Source organism: Hyperolius riggenbachi, chromosome 9, assembly GCF_040937935.1.
Source record: "Hyperolius riggenbachi isolate aHypRig1 chromosome 9, aHypRig1.pri, whole genome shotgun sequence".
Lineage (NCBI taxonomy): Eukaryota > Metazoa > Chordata > Amphibia > Anura > Hyperoliidae > Hyperolius > Hyperolius riggenbachi.
In genome coordinates, this window is record NC_090654.1 from 176,162,738 (window position 1) to 176,186,522 (window position 23,785).

At 42.4% G+C, this 23,785-nt stretch overlaps 1 protein-coding gene across 6 annotated transcripts in view; it reads left to right on the plus strand.

Annotated features, from left to right (window-relative positions):
• Positions 1-23,785, plus strand: part of FLNB (filamin B) — a 353,424-nt gene that overhangs the window by 135,773 nt on the left and 193,866 nt on the right. For all 6 annotated transcript variants that reach the window (XM_068253736.1, XM_068253731.1, XM_068253732.1 and 3 more), the window contains exons 5-6: positions 11,058-11,176; positions 18,518-18,595. In XM_068253736.1, the coding sequence (XP_068109837.1) occupies positions 11,058-11,176; positions 18,518-18,595 (197 nt within the window). The remainder of the gene's footprint in view (positions 1-11,057; positions 11,177-18,517; positions 18,596-23,785) is intronic.

The window sequence follows — 23,785 nt, forward strand, 5'->3', positions numbered from 1 at the left end:
TGCTCAGACAATTACTGACAACAGGAAGTCAGTAATGTACTATGTATTACCCAGACATCCCAGGGCCAGGATCTTCCAGGTGTGAGCTTAAAAAATACGTCCATGATGGGTAAATAAAAGTATTTCTTAAATATTATTTTTTAACTCATTTAAAGACTTAAATGTCCTAGATTTTCTTCAATTAGTTAAGGATTATTGAAGGAAAACAAAAACAAAAAAATTGCCTTACATGCTGAAGTCTGCATATTAGTCTGGGCAATGATTTGATCCCATTCACACTTCCTCCAGACACGTTTTTATATGTAATCTGTAGAGCTGGCCAATGAGATGCTAATAATTGTAGCTTGCATGCAGATTTAATGCAAATTGCATGTGGCTTGGAATTGGACCAATACACTTAATTCCATTTTGCATTGGCCCAATTCCAAGCTGTATCCAATTTGCATAAAATTTGCATGTACGACAATATTATTGATGTTCATGCTGGCTCACCCTGCTGCCGCACAGATTCCAGGTGGTGTTAGTTACTGTCACCTCCCCTTCAAGTTGTATCAACTCGGAAGAAAAAGTAATTCGGGGTTTGTCAATTGCTACCACCCGAATTACACTGCTGTGAGTGCGGCTATAGACCTAATAACATTAGGTCTATGGTGGCGCCCAGGTCAGGCGCAGCGTGGTGATGAGCGCATGCCAAAATGACCTCCTTCCATATTATTGGCATCTGATTAACCATCCCCAGATATAATGCAAATTGCATAGGGCTTTGAATTGGATCAATCAGATACACTTTCTCTCATTTGAGTTTAGCCCCCGTCCCAGCTGCATACAATTTGAATTAAATTTGTATGCATCACAAAATATCTGATTGCCCAGCGGTCTGTATGTGGTGTATGAGGGTTCTGCATATTTTGATGTGGTTTCCAGTGAAAACAATGGTACAGAATTCTCTGTGTATATGCCATACAGGAAACCTAAAACCACAAAGTAAACCCCAGAAGTATGAATGGAGTTATTTCTTCCAGCCAGAAACAGCCTACTCTCTGGTCTTTGAAACACAGAGCCAAGCATGGACCCATCCATCCCACTGACTTTGATCCTGCAGTCCAAGCTCTGCAGAAGGCTTTACAACGTTCAGGAGAGCTACTCTAAAGATGGCCATACATTTAAAGATCAATCATTTTTGTTAATGATTGGTTGACCGTCGTTCGGTAGCTCATTTATACATTAACAATTGATTATATTTTCTATCAGTACTGATCTGGTGTTTTTCAGTGCACCAATTGTTCGTTATTGAAAGATAGTTTACATTTCATTGGGTAATGGCCATATATAACTTCTTTTGATTGAATGATTTAAGATGATTGGCACACTACATACAGTATATTTCCAGGTTTAGCACTCACTAGTCTGACAGTAATATTACAAAATGCTGCACCTGATATTACTTGATGGACAAGTCATGGGTTAATAATAATTTTTAGTTTACAGCAGTGTCTGCCAGGACTGTCAGTAGAGGTTACAGGTGTGTCAGCCAGGCTGGACAGTAGAGGTTATAGAAGTGTCAGCCAGGATGAACAGTGCAGTTTCCAGGAGTGTCAGGCAGGATGGACAGTAGAGGTTACAGCAGTGTCTGCCAGGATGGTCAGTAGAGGTTACATGAGTGTCAGCCGGGATGGTCAGTAGAGGTTACATGAGTGTCAGCTGGGATGGACAGTAGAGGTTACAGGGGTTTCAGCCAGAATGGACAGTAGAGTTTCCAGGAGTGTCAGACAGGATGGACAGTAGAGGTTACAGCAGTGTCTGCCAGGATGGTCAGTAGAGGTTACATGAGTGTCAGCCGGGATGGTCAGTAGAGGTTACATGAGTGTCAGCTGGGATGGACATTAGAGGTTACAGGGGTTTCAGCCAGAATGGACAGTAGAGTTTCCAGGAGTGTCAGACAGGATGGACAGTAGAGGTTACAGCAGTGTCTGCCAGGATGGTCAGTAGAGGTTACATGAGTGTCAGCCGGGATGGACAGTAGAGGTTACATGAGTGTCAGCCGGGATGGACAGTAGAGGTTACAGGAGTGTCAGCCAGAATTAACAGTAGAGTTTAAAAGAGTGTCAGCCGGGATGGACAGTAGAGGTTACAGGAGTGACAGCTGGGGTGGACAGTAGAGTTTCCAGGAGTGTCAGCCAGGCTGGACAGTAGAGTTTCTAGGAGTGTCAGCCAGGATGGACAGTAGAGTTTCCAGGAGTGTCAGCCGGGATGAACAGTAGAGTTTCCAGGAGTGTCAGCCGGGATGAACAGTAGAGTTTTTACAGGAGTGTCAGCCATGATGTACAGTAGCATTTTATAGGAGTTTCAGCCAGGCTAGACAGTAGAGGGTACAGGGGTGTAAGCCAGGCTGGACAGTAGAGGTTACAGGAGTGTCAGCTGGGATGAACAGTAGAGTTTACAGGAGTGTCATTCAGGCTGGATAGTAGAGTTTACAGGAGTGTCAGCAAGGCATGACAATAGAAGTTACAGGAGTGTCAGCCGGGATGAACAATAGAGGTTACAGGCATGTCAACCAAGCTGGACAGTAGAGGTTACATGAGTGTCAGCTGGGAGTTTCAACCTTTTCCAGGAACAAATACCAGCCTTTCCTGAAAGTTCCTACAGCTAAAAGTCTTGTGTGCCCCAAAACTCAGTCTGGATGTATTTTGTCTCGCAGGTTCTTTAGGAACAGAGATTCAAGTTGTGACACATACAGAGTTTTCAGCTGTGAGTTCTCTCAGGTGTGGAATGGTCACTTGGAAATGCTGTTGCTTACACACTACTCCAGGAAGTGTTACATCCTTGTCTACTAGGAAAGTTTTCCACACAATTTATTCATTTCAACATCTGTATCATTTTATGTACAGTGTACAGGCTTCAGCTAGTGGTCTGTATACATTGTCCGTTGCAATGAAGGATAGCTGAGCATTTTGGGGGGTTCACATTACCTACACTATAATAAATTGTGTGTGTTTGATGTTTTTTCATTGTTGCACTCTCTCAAGGTGGTCTGACAATTTACTGGTTTAGTGTAGTGGAGAAAATGTTCCAGCACCAGAAATAGCGTGCATCACAATTCTGTACGGACATGTTTTGGTCGGATCACTTGAAAACAAGAATACCACGGGGTTTATGCTAGATGGGTTTTTACTTTTTATTTTGCTTCGTATTAATTTAGGTACTTTCCTACAACATGATCGGAAAGTCGTTCCAGATTAGGTTATGCTTCCTTAATGATTACATGGATTTTAGGGTGTGAGAGGGAAAGATAGAGATATGATATGACTAGAGGCCTTGAAGGCTTGAAACATGCACGCTTTAACCTTGCTATGCCATTAAAAAAACATTATGAGATTTTTGTTTGATTACATAAACTACCAGCGTGCTGTTCTAATTTTTTGGATTAACACTTTAGCAGCCAGTTTATTTAGAGGCTTGCCAATGCTCCAGGCCAATTTTATTTTGGCACATTTTTTTTATTTCTAATTTGTTACATTTGCTTGCTACTAAATAGTACTGCTTGCTACTACATAGTACTGTATTTTATGTATATTACTATATAAATGTGTATTTATGGTCACTTGTCACTAGGGGTTATGTGAGACAATAATAAAGGACTTCTGCTTTCAGTTTCTGTCTTTTCTGTCATCAGGGAGAGATCAAAGCATTTCAAGAATTTACAGCACAATGATTCCTGCTGACTGAGGTCAAAAGCAGTGCACTTACCTAAAAGGAGATAATTATTTAAGCTGCCAATGGGTAAAGTGTACCTGAGCCAAAGCTCACGTGCACAAAATGAGAAACTTCCCTAAAGAGAGGGAGGCCTCTGGATCCTATTGAGGCTTCCCTCTGTATTCTACAACGCTGGGCTATAGACAAGCGAGGGAAGCCTCAGGATCCTGAGGCTTCCCTCTCTTCAGTGGAAGATCTTGTTTTGAATCCAAGCTTTGGCTTGGGTTCACTTTAAAGTCTGGTGTACACATCCAATTTTGATTGGCCAATCATTTGCCAATTTTACCACCTCCACGTAGTAAGAGTGTCAACAGATATTGAATACTATGAGCAGATCAAGCAGGTAAGGTTTACCTACAACATGTAGGTGGTAAAATTGGTCAGTGATTGGCCAATCATAATTAAAAGTGTGTACCAGGGCTAAGCTTCAGAGAGGCACAAGAGGTTGATGACAACGTGTGCTTTGCAAATTAAATATGTTTACTTGTTGAAATAATCAAAGCGATGCTAATAATTCTGCTTTGCGTGCAAATGTAATGCAAATTGTATACACATTGGAATTGGACCAGTCAAAATCCACAGGAAGTGTACTTGATTGGCCTAATGTTCATTGTTAGATAGAATTATAAGCATCTCATTGTCCATCTATTTACTAGTACATAACGGGATACTTACTATTTAAAACGACGCGTCACGCCTATGGGCGTGACCACGGCGGCAGCCCCAGGACCACCTAACGCCAATTGGCGTCAGGTCCTGGGGCCGGCTACTGCAGGAGATCATGCGCAGGCTGCGATCATCAATCGGTAGACTGTTAGACGGCTAAACCGCCGTTTTTTCACTAAGTACAGCCCTGTAATCCGTAACAGCACTGTACTGGGGACAGCTGTGTGACACAGCTGTCCCCCTGCCACACAGAAGAGCAATCGGCTCTCATAGGCTAAGGCCTATGAGAGCCGATCGCGTCATTGGCTGGCTGGGGGGAGGGAGGGTTTTCTGGGGGAGAAATAAATAAATGGTACATTTTATTTAAAAAAAATTAACAAAAATATTTATACAAACAAAAAGAAACACCGGGGGGGGGGGGGGGGGGGGGGGGCGGGGGCTATCAGACCCCACCAACAGAGAGCTCTGTTGGTTGGGAGAAAAGGGGGGAGGATCACTTGTGTGGTGTGTTGTGCGGCCCTGCAGCTTGGCTTTAAAGATGCAGTGGCCAATTTAGTGAAAATTGGCCTGGTCTTTAGGGGGTTTAACACTGCGGTCCTCAAGAGGTGTCTTCTTTACGAGCATGTCTTCTTTAATCACACTTTTTCTTTTCTTTTGATGGTTATCTGGCACTACATGGGTATGAATATTAGGGCCTGTGATTTGTTTACAGTTCAGCAACCCCATGTTTTAGTAAAAGGCAGGTGAGGCTCTTGATAGCTTACAATAAAAATGGCTTATAATGACAGACCATTTCCAAAATCCAGCCCAGGCTTGTATAATTGTCATATAATACACCGCCGAAGATGCTTGTAGATCTCTGGAGATGCCATAGTTAATCAGGCTATATTTGTGTGGCAGCATCATCCAGGCCTCAATATAGTGAGTTCAGTGGTGCTGCATCTTATATGAAGGGAACACTGCCTGGAGGACCCCTGTATTGCTGTATGAATGGCAAGCAGGCACCATTCCAGAGCAGTTGCTGGAAGTGATATACAGAGTGTGAACAGGCCCAGCGGGGCAAGAGGTTTTTACAAATTATAGCTTATTTTGCTGATACAAAGTCTGCATTCCGCTGTATTTTATGGCATAAAGGCCTTTGCAATACGTTTGTGATATTTTTAGCAACCAAAGTAATCTAGCTGTATAAATCCTTATTAAAGTTTTAAAGCCCGTAGTATTATTTTCTTTGGGAGTGGATTGTCTCACTTTAGGTCTATAATAGTAAACCAAACCTGGCAGACTACATTTATGTGCGCCTTGTCATTTCATGTATTGTGTGTATTATGAGTAAACACGCACATTATCTTCTTATACTAGATGTCTCCATGATCAGACTAATCCCGAGGTGAAAGTTTTATCATGTAGAGTCGGGGGTGTGGTAATGGAACAGCATGAAGCTTTCACATTAGCACACCCAATGCCATAAGCCGTAATGAAAAGATGTGAAAGTGGTGACATGACATAGTGTTGCTAAACTCTGGCTTCGGGCAGACCTGTCATTACATAAGTATGGGAGCTGCCATTGCTGACTTCCTCTTAGAAAGTCTAATTGAATGGCTGCAGTAGATCCTCTGATGATAGTTTGTGTATGCAGTGTTCAGGATGCAGTAAATTTATATTATTCGGGGCTGTTTTTACAGACCAATCAAAAAGAGACTTAATTTTTTTTCCCTGCAAACTATACATTGGAAAATGAACCGAGCTTTGAACATATTGCACCCACCACATTGTAAATAGAAAGTTCAACATTGCTACCTAGCTAAACCTCCCCATCAAATTCAGGCTGTCACCATCTTGAAAATGCAAAACTGATGCAATTTTCCTGCATTTGCGATTCTGGAAAGCTCTTGAAGAGGGGCTCCCAGGAACAAGAGATTTGGGGGAGGTACAAGAAGCTACATTACCTTATAAGGTAATAGGAGGATAAAAATGTTTTACGTTTTTATAGAGGTAAATGAACTATATAGTTTACGTAAGGGGGCTATTAGTAATGACCCCACATTTAAAGTTTAAGCACAATGAGTGGAGAGTAATGCATTGTATATAATGTAATACATTGTATTTGCTCTACTCATCATGTTGTAAGACTTTTTATGCACATAATTCTGCTTAACGCAGTTTGGTGCATACACCTCTTAATTTGAGCCAGCCTTCAGTGTGTTTGAGAAAAAAATAATAGTTTCAGTTTAAATCTGAGATCATGTAAGTTTAGCCCAGTTACTATTACTGATTTTCTGTTTTCCTCTCTCATGGTGCCTCTGAGAGGATGTGCGGCCTATGCTGTCACTTGTCCAACCTCCTGCTGTTTGTGGGAGGGGGACTAGTACAGACTACCTCTAGGCCTCCTCCCTGTGTTTCTCTGATTATGGCGTGTCACCAAGTTGTCATTTATTCTCTCTTCTGTATCGGCCTAGAGAGAGATGTTTCCCAGGTAAATGCCCCGTATAGCCAGGCTGTAGGGGAGTGTGGAAATGAGCCTGGCAGTTTGTTACTAGGGATCCATTGTGTTTTCTGTTCCTAGGGATGGCCCAGTGTGTAGATACATGTAAAATCGGTGCCGACAAATTTGGGCGCAGGATGAAGCCGATAAACGGCTTACTCTTTCCTGAACAAGTCCCGGCGGCGCTAATTTCTATTTCCCTTCCAGGCCGCCATGGATATTATTTTATTTATTTAGTGTATTTATAAAGTGCCAACATATTATGCAGAGCTGGACAGGTTAGAGACAATATTTAGGGGTGACATACTGCAAAATGACAATGCAGGAATACAAGAAAGACCAGATAGATCATGCAGCACAGCATGGAGATTAGGCTTGTTAGGTTCACTCACATGCATAGCATGGGTTCACAGTAATGGAGGTGCATGATCAGGTAGGACACAAAAGGAGGAGGACCCTGCCCAAAGGCTTACAATCTAGAGGGAGAGGTAAGGACACGAAAGGTAGGGGACCAGAGTTCAGCTGTGGGTTTAGAGCACTTGTGAGGGGTAGTAGGCCAGAGTGAAAAGGTGAGTTTTGAGGGCCTTCTTGAAGATGTTGAAGGAGGGGGCTGCCATAATGGATGGAGGTAGGGAGTTCCATAGTGTTGGAGCAGCTCTTGAGAAGTCTTGGAGGCATGCATGGGACTGGGTGATGCAGGGGGCGGTCAGGCGAAGTTCATTGGAAGAGCGGAGTGAGCGGCTAGGTGTGTACCTATGAGTAAGATCAGAAATGTAGGTTGGACAGGTTTTGTGGACAGATTTATAGGTCAGACACAGTATCTTGGATCTGATTCTGGACTGGATAGGAAGCCAGTGGGAGGGATTCAAAGAGGGGAACCGCCGTGGTGGAGCGATGGGAGCAGTGGATAATTCTGGCTGCAGCATTCATGATGGACTGCAGTGGGGCTATTCGGGTCATAGGGAAACCAGACAGAAGGGCATTGCAGTAATCAAGGCGGGAAATTATGAGGGCATGGATGAGGAGTTTGGTGGTGGCAGAGGTCAGGAAAGGGCAAATCTTACAGATGTTACGAAGGTGGAAGTTGCAGGACTTTGTGAGGATTTTGATGTGTAGAGTGCAGGGTGACACCCTGACATCGGGCTTGAGAGGTAGGGCAAATAGTAGTGTGGTTAACAGTGACATGCATATCTGGGAGGTTCATGGATGGCCGGGGTGGGAAGATCATAAATTCCGTTTTGTCTAGATTTCGTTTCTGGAACCTAGCGGACATCCAGGAGGAGATGGCTGAAGGGCAGGAGGAGACCTTGTCCATGGTAGTGGTGGATATGTCAGGGGTGTGGAGGTAGATCTGGGTGTCCTCTGCATACAGATGATAGTTAAAACCCATGGAGGAGATAACCTTGCTAATGGAGGATGTGTATAGGGTGAACAGTAGGGGGCCCAGGACCGAGCCTTGGGGGACTCCCACCGAGAGGTGGTTGGGGGTGGACGGGGACTCATTGCAGGCGGTCGTGAAGGAGCGGTTGGAGAGGTAAGATGAAAGCCAGGTCAGTGCGAGATTGTGAAGGCCCATGGACTGGAGGAGTAGGGGATGATCTAAAGTGTCAAAAGGTGCTGAAAGGTCAAGGAGGAGGAGAATGGAGTATTTACCTTCAGCTTTAGCTAAGGCAAAGTCATTGACCACTTTGGTGAGAGCAGTTTCGGTTGAGTGGGGAGGCCAAAATCCAGATTGCAATGGGTCTAGCAGTGAGTTGGCATTGAGGTACTGGGTCAGGCGTTTGTGAACCAGAAGCTCAAGGGGTCTTGAGGCAAAGGGGAGGAGGGAGATAGGGCGGTAGTTGGAGGGTAGCGAGGGGTCGAGGGAGGGTTTCTTGAGCAGGGGTAATACAGTGGCCTGCTTGAAGTCTGAGGGGAAGGTGCCTGTGGATAGGGAGAGGTTAAACAGGGTAGTGAGGACTGGGGCCAATTCCGTGAAGTGAGGCTGAAGTAAATCAGAAGGGATGGGGTCAAGGGGGGAGGGGGGGAAGTAGTGGTATGGGAAGTCTGCAGTAGGTGGTTGACTTCCTCGGTGGTAGTAGGAGTGAAGGATGTGAGGGGAGGATAGGGTGGAGGAGGTGCTGGTTGGGAGGTGAAGATTGGATATTTCCTGACGGATGGAGACAATTTTGTTGTTGGCAATGGTGAGTAGCCGGGTCACAACGGAGTTCTGGGCTTCAACGATGGGAATATTGAAATCTGTAACGACTAGTAAGTTGGCGGCTGTGGGCGAGCAGGCTATGACCACAGCCGTCGAGCTATGACCACAGCCGTCTCTGCTTCTGGTTCGCGGGTCTTGTTCTGCCTCTCGGCGTCTAGCACGCCGAGGGCTGTCTTATCTCCAGCTCATTCGGTGTCTGTCTCGGAGACAGGACCTTTATGCGAGCAGAAGGCGCGTCAGCTGACCTGCCGGTCGGCTGAAGTCATTGGTGGCTCTCGCCGCGCTGATTGGCGGATTCCGTAGTGGGAGTGGCTGGAAGCGTTCCTCCACTTCTTAAGCCTCCAGTCTTCGTTCATTCCCTGTCTGCTGTCGTGAATACTTTGTGTTTGAGCGCTCAGACCTTAGACTAGTGCCAGGTGTTAAAACCAAGGACTTCACACCAAGACTAGGATTGTTGTTATATTGTATTTGATTACCTGTGTATCATTCTGGCTATACCTCTGACCTTGCTTCCTGCCTAACGCTTCTGTTCTTCTGCCTATCTGATTAGTTGCCGAACTCTGCCTGATTACTGATTACTCTTCTGTCTCATGATTCTGTACTGTTACTTACCTCTCTGTTGCTGAACCTAGCCTGTCTGACCTCTATACTCACCAGTGGGCCCTCTCCACTGGTGAGGTACTATTGTCTCATCAGCTTCTCTGGGGAGATAGTTTCTTATTGCTCCATTAGTGGCTGATAGCACCTTTTCAGCTCCTCTGGAAAGGTCTGATCAAGTCTATACAGTCACTTTCACTACTAGTACCTGGCCAGCCCCTCTGGTGAAGTACTAGTCTGCATTTACCTATTCTCTCACTGTTTGTACCTATTCCAGCCCTTTGGAAAGGTCTGTGCTAGTATATACAGTCAGTGTACTGATAGTACTTTACCAGCTCCTCTGGTAAAGTTCCTCTCTACTATTAAAGTTACGGTTGCACTAATACACAACTCTGTCAGTATCTCTACCAGCTATACTTGCATTATTGGTGATTCTGCAGATCACCACATAATCAGGTATAGTGTCTGTATTATTGGTGATGCTGCAGATCACCTATAATCAGACGTCTGCGTTGCAGCACCCAACCGTTACAAAATCCCTGAGGATGGATAGCGGGGAAAGACTTAATTCGGCTGCCAGCTTTTGCTGGCAGATGAATTACACTGTTTTTAAGCAACTTGGGCTCCGTCTTTCGCAGACGCCAAAATTAGCTTCTAAGCGCTGCTATAGCCATAATTCATGTTACGGTCTATGGTGCGTCCAAATTTGCCAGCACCAAATTGTTCATCTTCACAGTGTGTGGATCAACAGCTTTAAACAAAAAAAAAAGTGCTTACAAGCTTGTTTACTCATGAAAACCACAATGTATTTATCTTATGGGGATGACACCAAGCACAACAACAAAACATTTTTAAAACGCTTTTATCCAGCAGCACCCAAAGCGCAGGAAATTCTGTTTCACACCATTGCCTATTTTTGGCAACTTCCATGTCAAGCATTCTGGAAGAAATTTACAATTCTATTTTAAAATATATCTTCTTTTAATGTGCATATTGTTTTTCCAGAAATACATGGACAGCGGTGGTTGGTCTGCATGTATCTTTTATGTATGCACAGTCAGTGGCTCCAAGGGTAGTGCAATATTACACTAATTTCCAGGCCCGCCCATTAAATTGTTTTAAAGCTACATAAGATTAGGGCATTTAAGGAGATTATGTTTGGAGTGTGATTTATGCATTGCTCCATAAGTGCGGCAGAGCCTATAACAAGGGCAGCATTAGCAAGGCACTGGTGAAGGGGTTTATTATTTTAATTCATGTACATCTCGTCTCACATTGTTTGTGTGTATTTTGTGTCATAGCAACCAGTGTGTTGTGACGTCCTTAATTGAAGTGTTGTAATGCTCAATATTTTTACAGGTGTAGAGCCAACTGGAAACATGGTGAAGAGACCTGCACCATTCACTGTGGAAACCATCAGCGCTGGACAAGGGGAGGTTCTGGTCTTTGTGGAAGACCCTGAAGGATTAAGGGAAGAGGTTGGTGTTAACATGCCCGATTCAATGTTTGTTTTTTGTGTAAACATTGAAAGGCGTAATCCATTTAAAATCACCTCTCAAGTCAGCAACATAAAGTAAAATTTTACTTTTTAAACATTTAGACTTATTCAACTTAATCGATACTCCACAAATATTTCATAAATTCAATGCTGTTAAAAATGATCTTTAGATTTCAGTTAGAAGCCAGACATGAATTTTGTAAATTGATTGTAAACTCAACACTTCATTACCAGTATAGGATCTATACACTTTAGAGTACAGCTTTCTCAGAAATGCATACATTCAGATTTGGCGTCATTTGCTCTCTTTTTGTTTAACCCAAAGCTCTTGATACCATTTTTCCTGGTTTCCTCCTACATCCCAAAACACATATGGATAAGTTAAATGGCTTCCCTCTAAATTTGTCCCTAGACTACAAAGAACACATTACTGTGGTAGGAATTAGATTGGGAACTCCTCTGAGAGTTAATTAGGGGCAAGACTGTATACTCTGTAAAGCACTGTGGAATATTTCAGTGCTAAAGAAGTGCTAAATAATACCATATTTATTTAGCAGTGTTTGAATCTCACACACCTCATTTAGTAATATTTAAATTGTATAAGCATTAGTGAGAATAATGCAGTATCTGGCTGTGTATTTGTAACTTAACCACTTAATGACAAACTGACTTATAAAAACGTCCTGCTAGAGCTTCTTAATGGCACTGTCGTCAGACAGTGCTGCCGCTGTGCGCGTGTGCCCTCCCACGCGTGCACGTGCACGTGAAAATAGTGGAAAAAAAACACCAAAGAAAAAATACACCTTTTATTTCCAAATACTATATTGTCACCATACTTTGTACTAGGGACATAATTAATTCTTGTGATAACCAGGACACATAGGCAGATAAAATGTGTGAGTTTTATGCACAGTAGCAGTGTTTATATTAAAACTTTAGGGGATGAAATTGGAGAAATAGTGTATTTTTTTCATTTTTTTCCTTGTTTTTCCCTTTAACCACTTCTCTACCACAGGGTTTTCCCCTTAAAAACCACAGCAATTTTCACATTTCACGCTCCTCCAATTCATTCGTCAATAACTTTACCACTACTCATTGCACCTAAATGATCTATACCTTGTTTTTTTCAGGACAAACTAGGCTTTCTTTGGAGGGTACTTTTTGCTGAGTTATATTTTATTTTGTATGCATTTTAAAAGGAATTATAACGAAAAAAAAGAAAAAAGTCATTATTTCTCAGATCTCAGCCATTATAATTTAAAAATAAAAAGTGTTACGTTAGATAAAACCCACACATTTTATTTGCCTGTTTGTCCTGGTTATTACAACATTTAAAATATGTCTCTAGTACAATGCATGGCAACAATATATTAATTGGAAATAAAGGTGTATTTTTTCCATTTTGTGTTTTTTGATTTCACTTTGTACTCTGTGAATGATTACATGCCCTTATTGGCAAAAATAATGGTATTATACCCTCGTGGCATACATATTTAAAAAGCTGAGTCCCTAAGGTAACAAATTATGTATTCTTTTTTCAATTCTGTCACTTTAGGGATTTTTTACAAGTGTTTTTATTTTGGTGTAGCGTAAATGAAAATAACAATTTTACTGCTTTTGATTCAGTTCATTACAAAAAACATTCATATAATATAGGCCTCAGCTCTCTAACACCACAAATTTGATTCTCTCGCTTGTCACGGTTAAAATGATACCCAATATACATAATCAGATAGCTTTTTGGGCACATGGGACACTGTTAGCCACAAGTAGCACTAATGGATTTTTCAAGGCCATTGTTTGTACTAAAAGTAATACAGTCACTCTATTTTAGCAAAGCCTTTGGAGCATTTGAACAATCAAGAAAAGCCATAAATGTCACCATTCTGAAAACTAGAGACCTGGGCCTACTCACATATACATATTTTGTAACATTTGCACCCATGCAGTTTTGCTGAAATTGCACTATAACTTTGAAAATGGTATTTTTTTTACAGTTTTTTCACTTTGGCATGAAAAAAAAATAATTTGACATATGCCTAGGCTCACAAACTTCCCAAATTTGAGTCTCTCACATGTCACGGGTAAAATGATACCCTATATACATAAACAGATAGCTTTTTGGGCACACCGCAGACTATTAACCACAAGTAGCACCAGTGGCTTTTTCAAGGCCATTTTTTCACCAAATGTAACAATGCCATTCTTTCTTATAAAAACCCCTGTAACATCAGATCATTGAATAAAAGTCACAAATCTTACCATTCTGAAAACTAGAGACCCAGGCCTACTCAGATATTGCCATTTTGTAACATTTGGACTTTTCTAAATTCTTTCTTGGGTGGCTAAACCATTTCACTGACATTTCACTAAAAAAATGAAACAAGTGCAGCAAGTTCTCTTAACATTAAACACAAAAACATTGGTACTCACTGCTTAAGAAGTCAGAAGCTGTAGTGTCTTTAGCTGAACCATAAGTCAGAAGTCAGAGGGGAGTTGAAATCCATGCCAGAGGTCAGAGGGTAGTCGTAATCTATGCCAGAGGTCAGAAGCCGGGGGTAGTTGTAATCCATGCCAGAGATCAGAAGCCAGGGGGTAGTCGGAATCCATGCCATAGGTCAGAAGCCGGGGGTAGTCGTAATCCATGCCAGAGATCAGAAGCCAGGGGGTAGTCATAATCCATGCCATAGGTCAGAAGCCGGGGGTAGTCGTAATCCATGCCAGAGATCAGAAGCCAGGGGGTAGTCATAATCCATGCCATAGGTCAGAAGCCGTGGGTAGTCGTAGTCCATGCCAGAGGTCAGAAGCCAGGGGGTGGTCGTAGTCCATGCCAGAGGTCAGATCCAGAAGGTCAAGCGTAAAGTAAAAATTGAAGCAGTGAGAGAAAAAGAAAAAAAAAACCTAAAAACGGACTGCTGTATGGTACACTTCAAAGCACAGGTTGAGGCACAGTCCTAATTTGGATGGACACTTTGGGCAATGATAGCGGGTGTCCCTTCTAACTCCATTTTTCCGGCAAATTCTGCATTTTTTTGGGGGATATTTCTTTGATGGAGTAGGGGGGATTGGGGCGGGGAAATGATTTCCTTCGAGTCGGATGACATTCTCTGAAACCAGGTCTTGGTTTGTGGCAGGTGGTCCAGATTCATGTATCAATGATGTTATGATCTCCTCCAGGAAGTCTAAATAAGCGCCCTTGTTGCCTGATTTTTTGTACAGAACAAAAGAGTTCTGAACGGCGACCTGCATTAAGTTTATTGCAACTTTCTTATACCAGGCCTTTCTTTTCCTATCAATCCTGTATGGTGCCATTACTTGGTCGGCCAGGTCTACTGCCCCCATAAATTTATTATAGTCAACAATGGCTACTGGCTTGACTCGATGCTCTCTACGAGACCTGACTGTTGTTGTGGCCTCGGAGTGGATGGTGGTCAAAACTAGGACATCCCGGTTATCATTGAATTTCAAGGCAAGCAGCTCATTGCTCCTTTGGCTACAGGTCTCCCCTTTCTTTAATTTTTTACTGACAACCTGTGGCGGCAGGCCTTTCCTGTTTGCCCTAACAGTTCCGCAGGCTGGAGTCTGGACAGAAAATAAAAATTTAAATAATGGGACACTAGTATAAAAATTGTCCACATATAAATGATACCCTTGGTGGAGAAGCGGGTTTAGCAAGTCCAGGACTACTCTCTCAATTGTACCCATGTAAGGAGGGCATCCAGCAGGCTCTATCAAGCTGTCCTTCCCTTCGTAGATCTTGAACGTAAAAGTATATCCACTCCCACTTTCACACAGCTTGTAGACTTTTATCCCGTAACTTGCCCTCTTGTTGGGAATGTATTGTTTGATCCCTAGCCTTCCGTGGAATGGGACTAGGGACTCATCTATAGCCAAGTTTTGCTCTGGCATATAAGCTTCTTTGAATGTTTCATTTAAATGTTTGATGATCGGCCGTAATTTGAATAGCCGGTCAAAGGCTGGGTCGTCACGGTGGAGCTGCTCTTCATTGTTATTAAAATGCAGGCATCTTAACAGCAATGTGTACCGGCCTCTAGGCATGGCGGCGGAATAGATAGGCATACAATGTGATTTTGTGGACCAGAAATGGCATAATTTTGGTTTCGGAGCAAGGCCCATATTAAAGGTCAAGCCCAAAAAGACCTTTAGCTCAGGGGTAGTAGTGGGGACCCATTTTCTTGCCAAATATGCGGTGGGATTGTCTGCTATCTTCTGTTGGGCATAAAGATTGGTCTGTTCACAAATACAGTCCAGAAAAGTGTCAGTAAGGAACAGACTGAAATAATCAATTGGCTGCATATTCTGGGTATTAACTATTAAACCACTTCTTGCTGTGAAGGGAGGGATGTTAGGGGCTTCCATATTAGGTGTGGACCACTGTGGGTGGGCTATATCATAGGGTAGGTGTTCCCTCACTGGCTTGCTCCGCTTTGGCCTGGCAGCCCTCTGACCTCTGACATTGGCATTGCTGGTGGTAGGTACAGGTGATCCCCCTTCAGATGCAGATTCGGTGTCACTGCCTCTCCCCTGTATCTCTCTCCTAGCTCGCTGAGCTGGTGGTGGCTCAGAGGACTCAGAATCTGAGTCACTTTCTGAGAAAGAGTCAGATTCCTCCATAGGTAGCCATTCAGCATCCGACTCATCTAAATCTTCCCATTCGCTGCTGCTGCTGCTGTCGCTGTCCTCCTGCAGAATGGCGGCTGCCTGTTCTGCAGTGTAAAGCCTCTTCGCCATAGTAAATGTAGGTAGGCTATGCTAGGCTATCGTGGTTGGGGTGTCTTGGCACCCTATGGGGAAAAAAAAGATACAGGAGACAAAAAAGGGAGCCCGATAGTGCAGTATGTCAATAGCAGGTGTGTGGAGAAATCAATTGATTGAAAGGGCTACTCACAAAGGAGGGTTGCAAGGGGCAACCGACCACAGGAAGCAGGTGGAGACCATAAACCCGACTCCACTCGGGGTGGTCCTGGACGGACCTGGTTGCGGTCGCTCTCTTAGATGAAAAAGGATGCACAAAACATTAACCGTGGTAAAACAACGGGTGTTCTGTCACCACCCCTCGGACAAACATGTACGGGGGTATAACTATGCACAATAAGGGAAAGAGGCGCCCTGATTTGAATAAAAGCTTTTAAAACCATTTTAAAAACGAAAAAGTAAAATGAGGTATCTTACCTCAATGACGAAATCTCTGTAAACTTACAAAAGATTTTTATTTGAGCTCAAATAAAAATCTTTTGTAAGTTTACAGAGATTTCGTCATTGAGGTAAGATACCTCAATTTTCTTTTTCGTTTTTTAACTGGTTTTAAAAGCTTTTATTCAAATCAGGGCGCCTCTTTCCCTTATTATGCTAGGCTATGCTATACTAGGCTAGACAAGTAGGGAAGTAGTATGTACTACTACGTGACTAGGCAAGTCAGATAGGGGATCAAATAAAAAAAGTTTTTTTTTTCAGTGGCAAAATATAGAAATGGGGATATATATATATATATATATATATATATATATATATATATATATATATATATATATATATATATATATATATATATATATATATATATATATGCATATATATATATATATATATATATATATATACAGCATATATATGGGAAAAGCCAAAAGGGCCTGAAATGCCTGCACAGTAAAATGAAAATTGGAGCAGAGGAGCAGTGGCAGGGGAGGTAAGGGTTAATGGGCTCAATTGGGGGTATAATTTATAAAACTCACTGATCCTGATCAGTCACTAATGCTGTTCTAGTTATGAGATCCTCTCACGAGTGATCTCAGTAACTGTAACAGCTTAGTGACAGATACATTGTTTGTAAACATTCTGAATGAATGAGCACTGCCATTGGCTTTGGCAGTGCTTATTCAAACTTGTAAGCACTTTGATTGGCTGATCAGCGGGTGCCGAACGCGACCGCGCGATCGCGTGCACGCGATCGCGCACGCGAACGCTCACAGCGGGAAAACAAACAGGAGATGCCTATCTACGCCCCTGTGCCCCAGGTGAATTTTAAAGGGGCGTAGATAAGCGTGGCAAGGGTTGCTAAGTGGTTAAAATGCATAGAAAATAAAGTAGTCACTGAAAACAAATATCAACTCCAAAAAGCCCAATTGGTGGTGAAAAAAAAAGATATAGATCATTTAATTGTGATTATAGTGATTAAGCTATTGGCAAATGAAAGGGATGAGCACTGAAAGGTGAAAATCGCTCTTGTCCGTTAGGGTAAAAACGCCTTTGGGGTGAAGTGGTTAAAGACTCCAGTGAAAATAATGTAATAAAAAAAAGTGCTTCAATTTTACAATAATTATGTATAAATGATTTAGACAGTGTTTGCCCATTGTAAAATTTTTCCTCTCCCTGATTTACATTCTAACGTTTATCACATGGTGACATTTTTACTGCTGGCAGGTGATGTCAGTGGAATGAGATGCTGCTTACTTTTTTGGCAGCTGGAAACCACTGTAAACAGATGTTGTTTTCCACAATGCAATGAGGTTCACAGACCGGAAACTGTCAGGGGTTTCACCACAATATCAGCCATACAGACCCCACTGATGATCTGTTTGAGAAAATAAAAATATTTCTCATGGGAAAGAGGGTATCCGCTACTGCTTGGTATGAAGTTCAATTCTTGGTTGTGGTTTCTCTTTAACTTGCCTAATGGATCCTTCCCTGTAGACAGCCAACCATTGTCCTTAACTTGCATAGACACGAGACTGTTCATCTGATTGAGATCAGATAACACCCTTCTTTTACCTTGGGTTCTAGCTGTACGCTGACTGGTTAGAAATTTATCTTCTGCGCCACTATAGTTGTACCATGATGCACGGTTGCCTGTGCCTAGTGGTGTGTACTGTACTATGGAAATGAGGGGGGGAGAGCAGTAGGCCTCCTGCTGCACTTGCATACAATAGCTATTAGCTGAGAAATAACATGGTTTACTACTATTCCTCAGGTCATATATGCCTGTATGATCAGCATCTAGTCATTATCGCAATCAGTCATTTTGAAAGACCGTAATCTGGTGTCGTTATTAGCGATGTATTATTATATGCTGAGAGTTGTGCTTGCTGATAGTCTTCCAGGCAGATGGAATCACCTACCACCCCCTCCCACCCTTCACATTCTTTCATCAACCAGAGTTCTCAGTTAATAAATAAAACCCAGCTGCCTTCAGTAATGTAGTCATTGTTTTTCAGTAAACATTTATTATGGAGCAGTTATGCCAAGTATGTATAGTACTTTCATGTTATTACCCATTAACTTTTGCTTGTGTTTCTTTATCTAGGCGCAGGTCACGGCCAACAATGACAAAAACAAGACCTTCTCCGCGGAGTACATACCTAAAGTGACTGGCATGCACAAGGTAAATGCTTGCTTCATGGGGGATCATGGGAATATGAAGTTCCATTCTTGTCTGGCTGTCATTTAGTATGCTTAACAGCAATATTACGGATGACCTCTTCTTTTACAGATGTTGTAGCTTTAGGCCCTCTTTTTACACTTGCAGCGCAAGTGTGCGTTGCGTAAACGCACAGATACGGTGTTGCGCTGTGCCGGAAATGCCCCATGGGCTGCTGGGCCGCCGCAAAGTCAACAGCGCGTTACCGTCGGTCTTCCGTAGTGATCCAGCAGTGGCGGAAATATTGAAAGTCGATGGGCAACGCTGTAATTTTCAATATGGCGGCAGTGTGGCACGCATGCGCAGAATAAAGGGAATACAACAAGGAAACCCGGGAATCTGGAATCCTGTGACTTCTTTATTCTTTTATTGGAAGTCTGTGACTATTTAATTGTGAGGCACATGGCTACTTAATTGTAATATTTAGGGGGACTAGGGATGCTCATTCTGATTTCGCGGAATTGAAATTTCCGAGTTCCGATCGGAAATCTGAAATTGGATTTCTGCAGAGATACTGCATTACCACAATTCGGTAATTTTAGCCCAATCACAGAACTCAGAAACATTGGACTAATCAGAAAATGCAGAAACAACTCGGAAGTATTTGGCCAATCAGAGAATGCAAAAAATGAGCTAAAAAACACTACTCGGAAATTGGGAATCCGAACTCGGAAATCGAAAACCGATCGGAAATCCGTGAAATCGGTAATCGATCGGCCTTGCCGGAAATTGGAATTTCTGCGGAATCGGAAATTGACATTTCCGACCATCCTTATAGGGGACCATGGCTTCTAAATTTATGTATCTGGGGGCATATTAAACTGGAATTTGGGTAAACAGCCTCTTTTGCATTATTAAATTTTAGTCCCCCATTTCTAGTTTGACCGAGACATTCCAACTTGCCTGAACATCCTTTCAACCAAGAAACAGGGAGGGCGGGGAAAAGGAGTGGGTAAAAATGAGTTAATCTGTATCTGGCGCTCAAATGAATTACATAGCTGTAATGGTAAGGGGAAAGGTTAGTGTTAGGAGTAGAGTGGGAAGGCTAGGACCGGAGTGGGAATTTAATATTAGGTGATAAAAGTGGGAAAGGTTAGTGTTACAAGAGTACAGAGAGGGAATAAGAAGATATATTTCCCCCAAAAAGTAACTTTGGCAGTATCACGAGCCAAAAAAACACAGGCAACCATAACAAATGTACGTGAGTAAGGATGCATTTTTCAGAGGGGAAGTAGACTCTGACCGGTGGGGGCCCAATTTCAGTGCTTGTCATAGGCGCTATATTACCCAGGTACGCCCCTGATTAAGTGGAGTTGTGCCACAATATGTCTGTAAAAGGGAGAAAATCAAAGTACCAACAATAAACAGAATTGTGATATTATTCTAGTTTGGCTTGACGTTTTTTTCAATAGAACACTGAAAAGCCTTGCTTTTTGAAAGTGAAAATCTACTCCAAATGAGCATTTAATGTTTTACAGTGAGCCAAAAAAAAGCATCCATAATGGCTTTAAAAGAAATGACCTGCATGGCCCTGGCTGCCCTCCTGGCAAAGTGCTGTATGTAGCCTCTCTAACCAGCCACTTATTCAGCCACATTATTCTTCTGCTGGCAACTCCATACAAGGCACACTTTCACTTGGAGTCAAGATTAATACAAACACACTACAGCTAGATGGTTGCCTGAACACTAGGTAGGCAGCATACCAGGCAGGTTTTGTTTTTTTGTTAGTTTGTTTTGTTTTTTTTGTAGATGTTTGGAGGGCATTGTTAAAATAAAAAAAACTTTACACAACAATAGCACTTAAGAATGAACGTTTGCAAAAAAAATCTTGTTAGTTCATTCCTTTCTACCATAAAAGATTGCACCTTGTATTCTCGATACTTCAGGCCTGGTTTCTGTGTGTTCAGTGTTCTCAGTGTACTTAAATTTGTGTCTGACATTCTCCACTACTCAATGCAGTGTTTGCACAAGCAGGGAATAATGTAAAAAAAATCCCAAAGAAAAACATACCTCACTTCTTGGCGGTGGGCTCTCTGAAATCTGGCACTGGCTGAGTAACTCCTATCCATGATCCAGCATTAATGTCACTAATTAAATCCCCATTAGGCATCCATGTACACTTTAAGAAGATTAAGAGCCTTTTTCTATCCCAAACTACACATTCAGCCTTTTCTCCTTTGGGACTGGTTTAAGGGGATTTACGAGACATTCCTTTACAATGTTGCTCGTCTTCAGACTAATACAGCTTCTTTCCTTGAACACCTAAATGCTAATCCTGCTTCTAAGAGAACTTTGTCCAAATGTTATAGCTCATGACAAATAGACAAACAGACTGATATCTGTTTTACATGACAGAATGTCCAGTGGGAGGCAGTTTTCCTACTGTAAGATGTATCTTCTGATTATGGGCCTGTTTCCACTACACGCAGATTGGATGCAGAATGGATGCAAAAAAAACTGACTCCAATGAATGCCTTTGGGCCTGTTTCCACTAAATGCGATTTTTCTGCTGCAGATTTTCCAACAGGCATTCATTGGAGTCAGTTTTCTGCATCCATTCTGCATCCAATCTGCGTGTAGTGGAAACAGGCCCTATACATAAGGGAACCAGTCACTGTTAATTGACACTGCTGCTTAAATGCATGGTAACATAAGTGCTAGCAGGTACTTTTTTCTTACAACTCATTCTAACTAGTGGGATGCTCCATCCTGATGTATTACAATTGGTAGTATTCTTGGTTGGGAAGATTAGGAGAAGTTGTGTTAGGCTTTTGTACAGTGTTAGGATCAGGTAAATCAGTGGTGCCCAACTTTTTTTTGCCCGAGGGACGCACTTCATATCAAGATAAATTTTGCGAGCCGGAACACATGCATACAAAATTTAAATATAAATCTTTACTTTTTCTAGTAACCGTTAACATGGTGTTGTAAAAGGAAAGAAAACGGCAAACCAAAAATTGTTGTACTCACCATCTGATGCCCATTTTCTGGGTTACCTGGATGTATGTGCAAAGGCTTTCTGGGTGATCCCCAGGCCCAGCACAAGTGCTGTGTGAGCTGAAGGTAGTTGAGGTCTACTATTCAGCAGAAGCCGGGGTCTCAATTAGTTGCCGCGGCCTAGCCGTGGGTGAAGATCAGCATGAAGCAACGTTTTTTTCAGCTTGACTGCTGGTGGGGTGTGATGTCACACTGTCCCTTGAGATGAGGCCGGAGCAGTGGCAAAGCATCTGGGAGAGGAGAGCCGGAGCACGAAAGGAGAGCCAAAGCAAGAATCCGTGCTGAGGAGGAGGATCGTGGCTTGTGTCATAGGTTTCTCACGTTCTTTGCAGTAGCACTGTGATAGTGAGAGACTCTTGCCCATTGGTTGCTGCAGGAACTTCCCTCCAATAAGGCTGATTCCTATTGGAGGGTGGTTCCTGCAGCAACCAATGGATGAGGGTCTCTAAGTATCACAGCGCTACTGCAGAGAACGCAACTACGCTGTGTAAACCTATGATGTAGTATGACACAATCCCCGATCCTCCTCCTCAGGACACTTCCACGGGCCACAAAAGTTGGCTTCATGGGCCACAAATGGTCCACGGGCCTTAGGTTGGGCACAGCTGAGGTAAATCATAGTTCAGGATTGTCAAGTTAGGTTAGGGTGAAATATATTTTTTTTGTGGGATACCTGTGCTAGTTTTAAATGGTCAAGTGAAAGTTTACCGTTAATGTTATGGTTCCATCAGGTAAAGAAACTTAGAAGCAAAAATCAGATTAGGGAAGTGTTTAATGAAGGAAGATGGGGGAGGGGGTTGGGGCAGTTTTGTAGTTTGGGAGAGGGGAGTTTGTGGAGGTGTCATGGTTAGTAAAGGGATAGGATTGATTTTAGGCATTGTAGAGGGTCAGGTTAGTGTGAAGGAAAGGGTGTGGAGACAAGGCTAAGGTTAAGCAAGCCATTGGGTTAATGGTTAAGGTAGGTCAGGGTGAGGTGACAACACTTTTTAAGATGTTTAGATTGTTTTTCAGCTTTTCTGTTAAAGCAGATTGATAAATATTAAAAAATAAGGTACAAAATTAGGACATCTGTACGTGTCTAGCAGCTGATGTAAAACTTTCACTGGAAGAAAGCCATTATCTTCTATATTGCTGCTCAAAAGCTGCAAACTGTAAATTATACCACACTAGAAAAGACTCTTGGTGACGACCATGATGCAGAGATTCCATGATCACAATCGTGAACTGTGAATAAACTACTACTTAGCCTTCCCAGAAGAGAAGTTTAGGAGTAGGGGAGAAACTGAAATAGACATGTGCACCAAATGTTCAAGTATAAGACCTGGGATGTCCTGTGCCTGAGAGTTACGTGTCACCTTTGTCTCCCTTTCCTTCCTGTGCTCTGAGTGCCCCATTCATGGTCAGAAACAACATTTTGGATTTGAGTTCTCTGATTTGAGAATCACGCACACTGGTAGTAATGGTCATTGATTTGTGGATTGCAGAAAGAGATGTAGCCGAGTTTTGCATTAGAAATGTCACAACCCCACTAAACTGTGCAGAGTTCATGTTTTGGGGCTTCCTTGGTTTGCAATAAAGAATTTAGAGTTTTTGAGACATTCTTTGCTTTCTGCCACATCATATTGTTTAAAAAAAAGAAAGACTTTTCATCAGCTGGGAAATCATTAACATGGCTGCCATCTGTCATCTATAATTGGTTTAGGACTACCAAGGATAATTAACCTTCAGCAGTTTAATTTGGTCAGAACAGTGAAGGGTGGCCTCTGATTGGCTTCACTAGCATTTTGTACTTTGCCTTAGTAAAACTGTAGTGAAATCTACAGCACATTTACGCAGTATGTCATAAAACCATGCCATTTCCTAAATTATCCGCCATGGGAATCTAAGCTTGGACTTGGCTCAGGGCAGATTTAGGTTGTAAAGCTGATGTCATTAACAAGCTGTTGACACAGTCAGTCCAGCCATGACATAACTCTTGCCCAAAGCCATCCTTAACGTTTTAACTGTATGTCAGCTCTTCTGAATCAGGCTTCCAGACAACTTTGTGGTCCATATTAGATCATCTTTTTTATTTATTTTTTTTTTTTATAAAATTGTCTTTTGATTCGAAGTTCTCCTGGTGTTATAAAAATGTTTTATCGTAGTCCCAGACACATC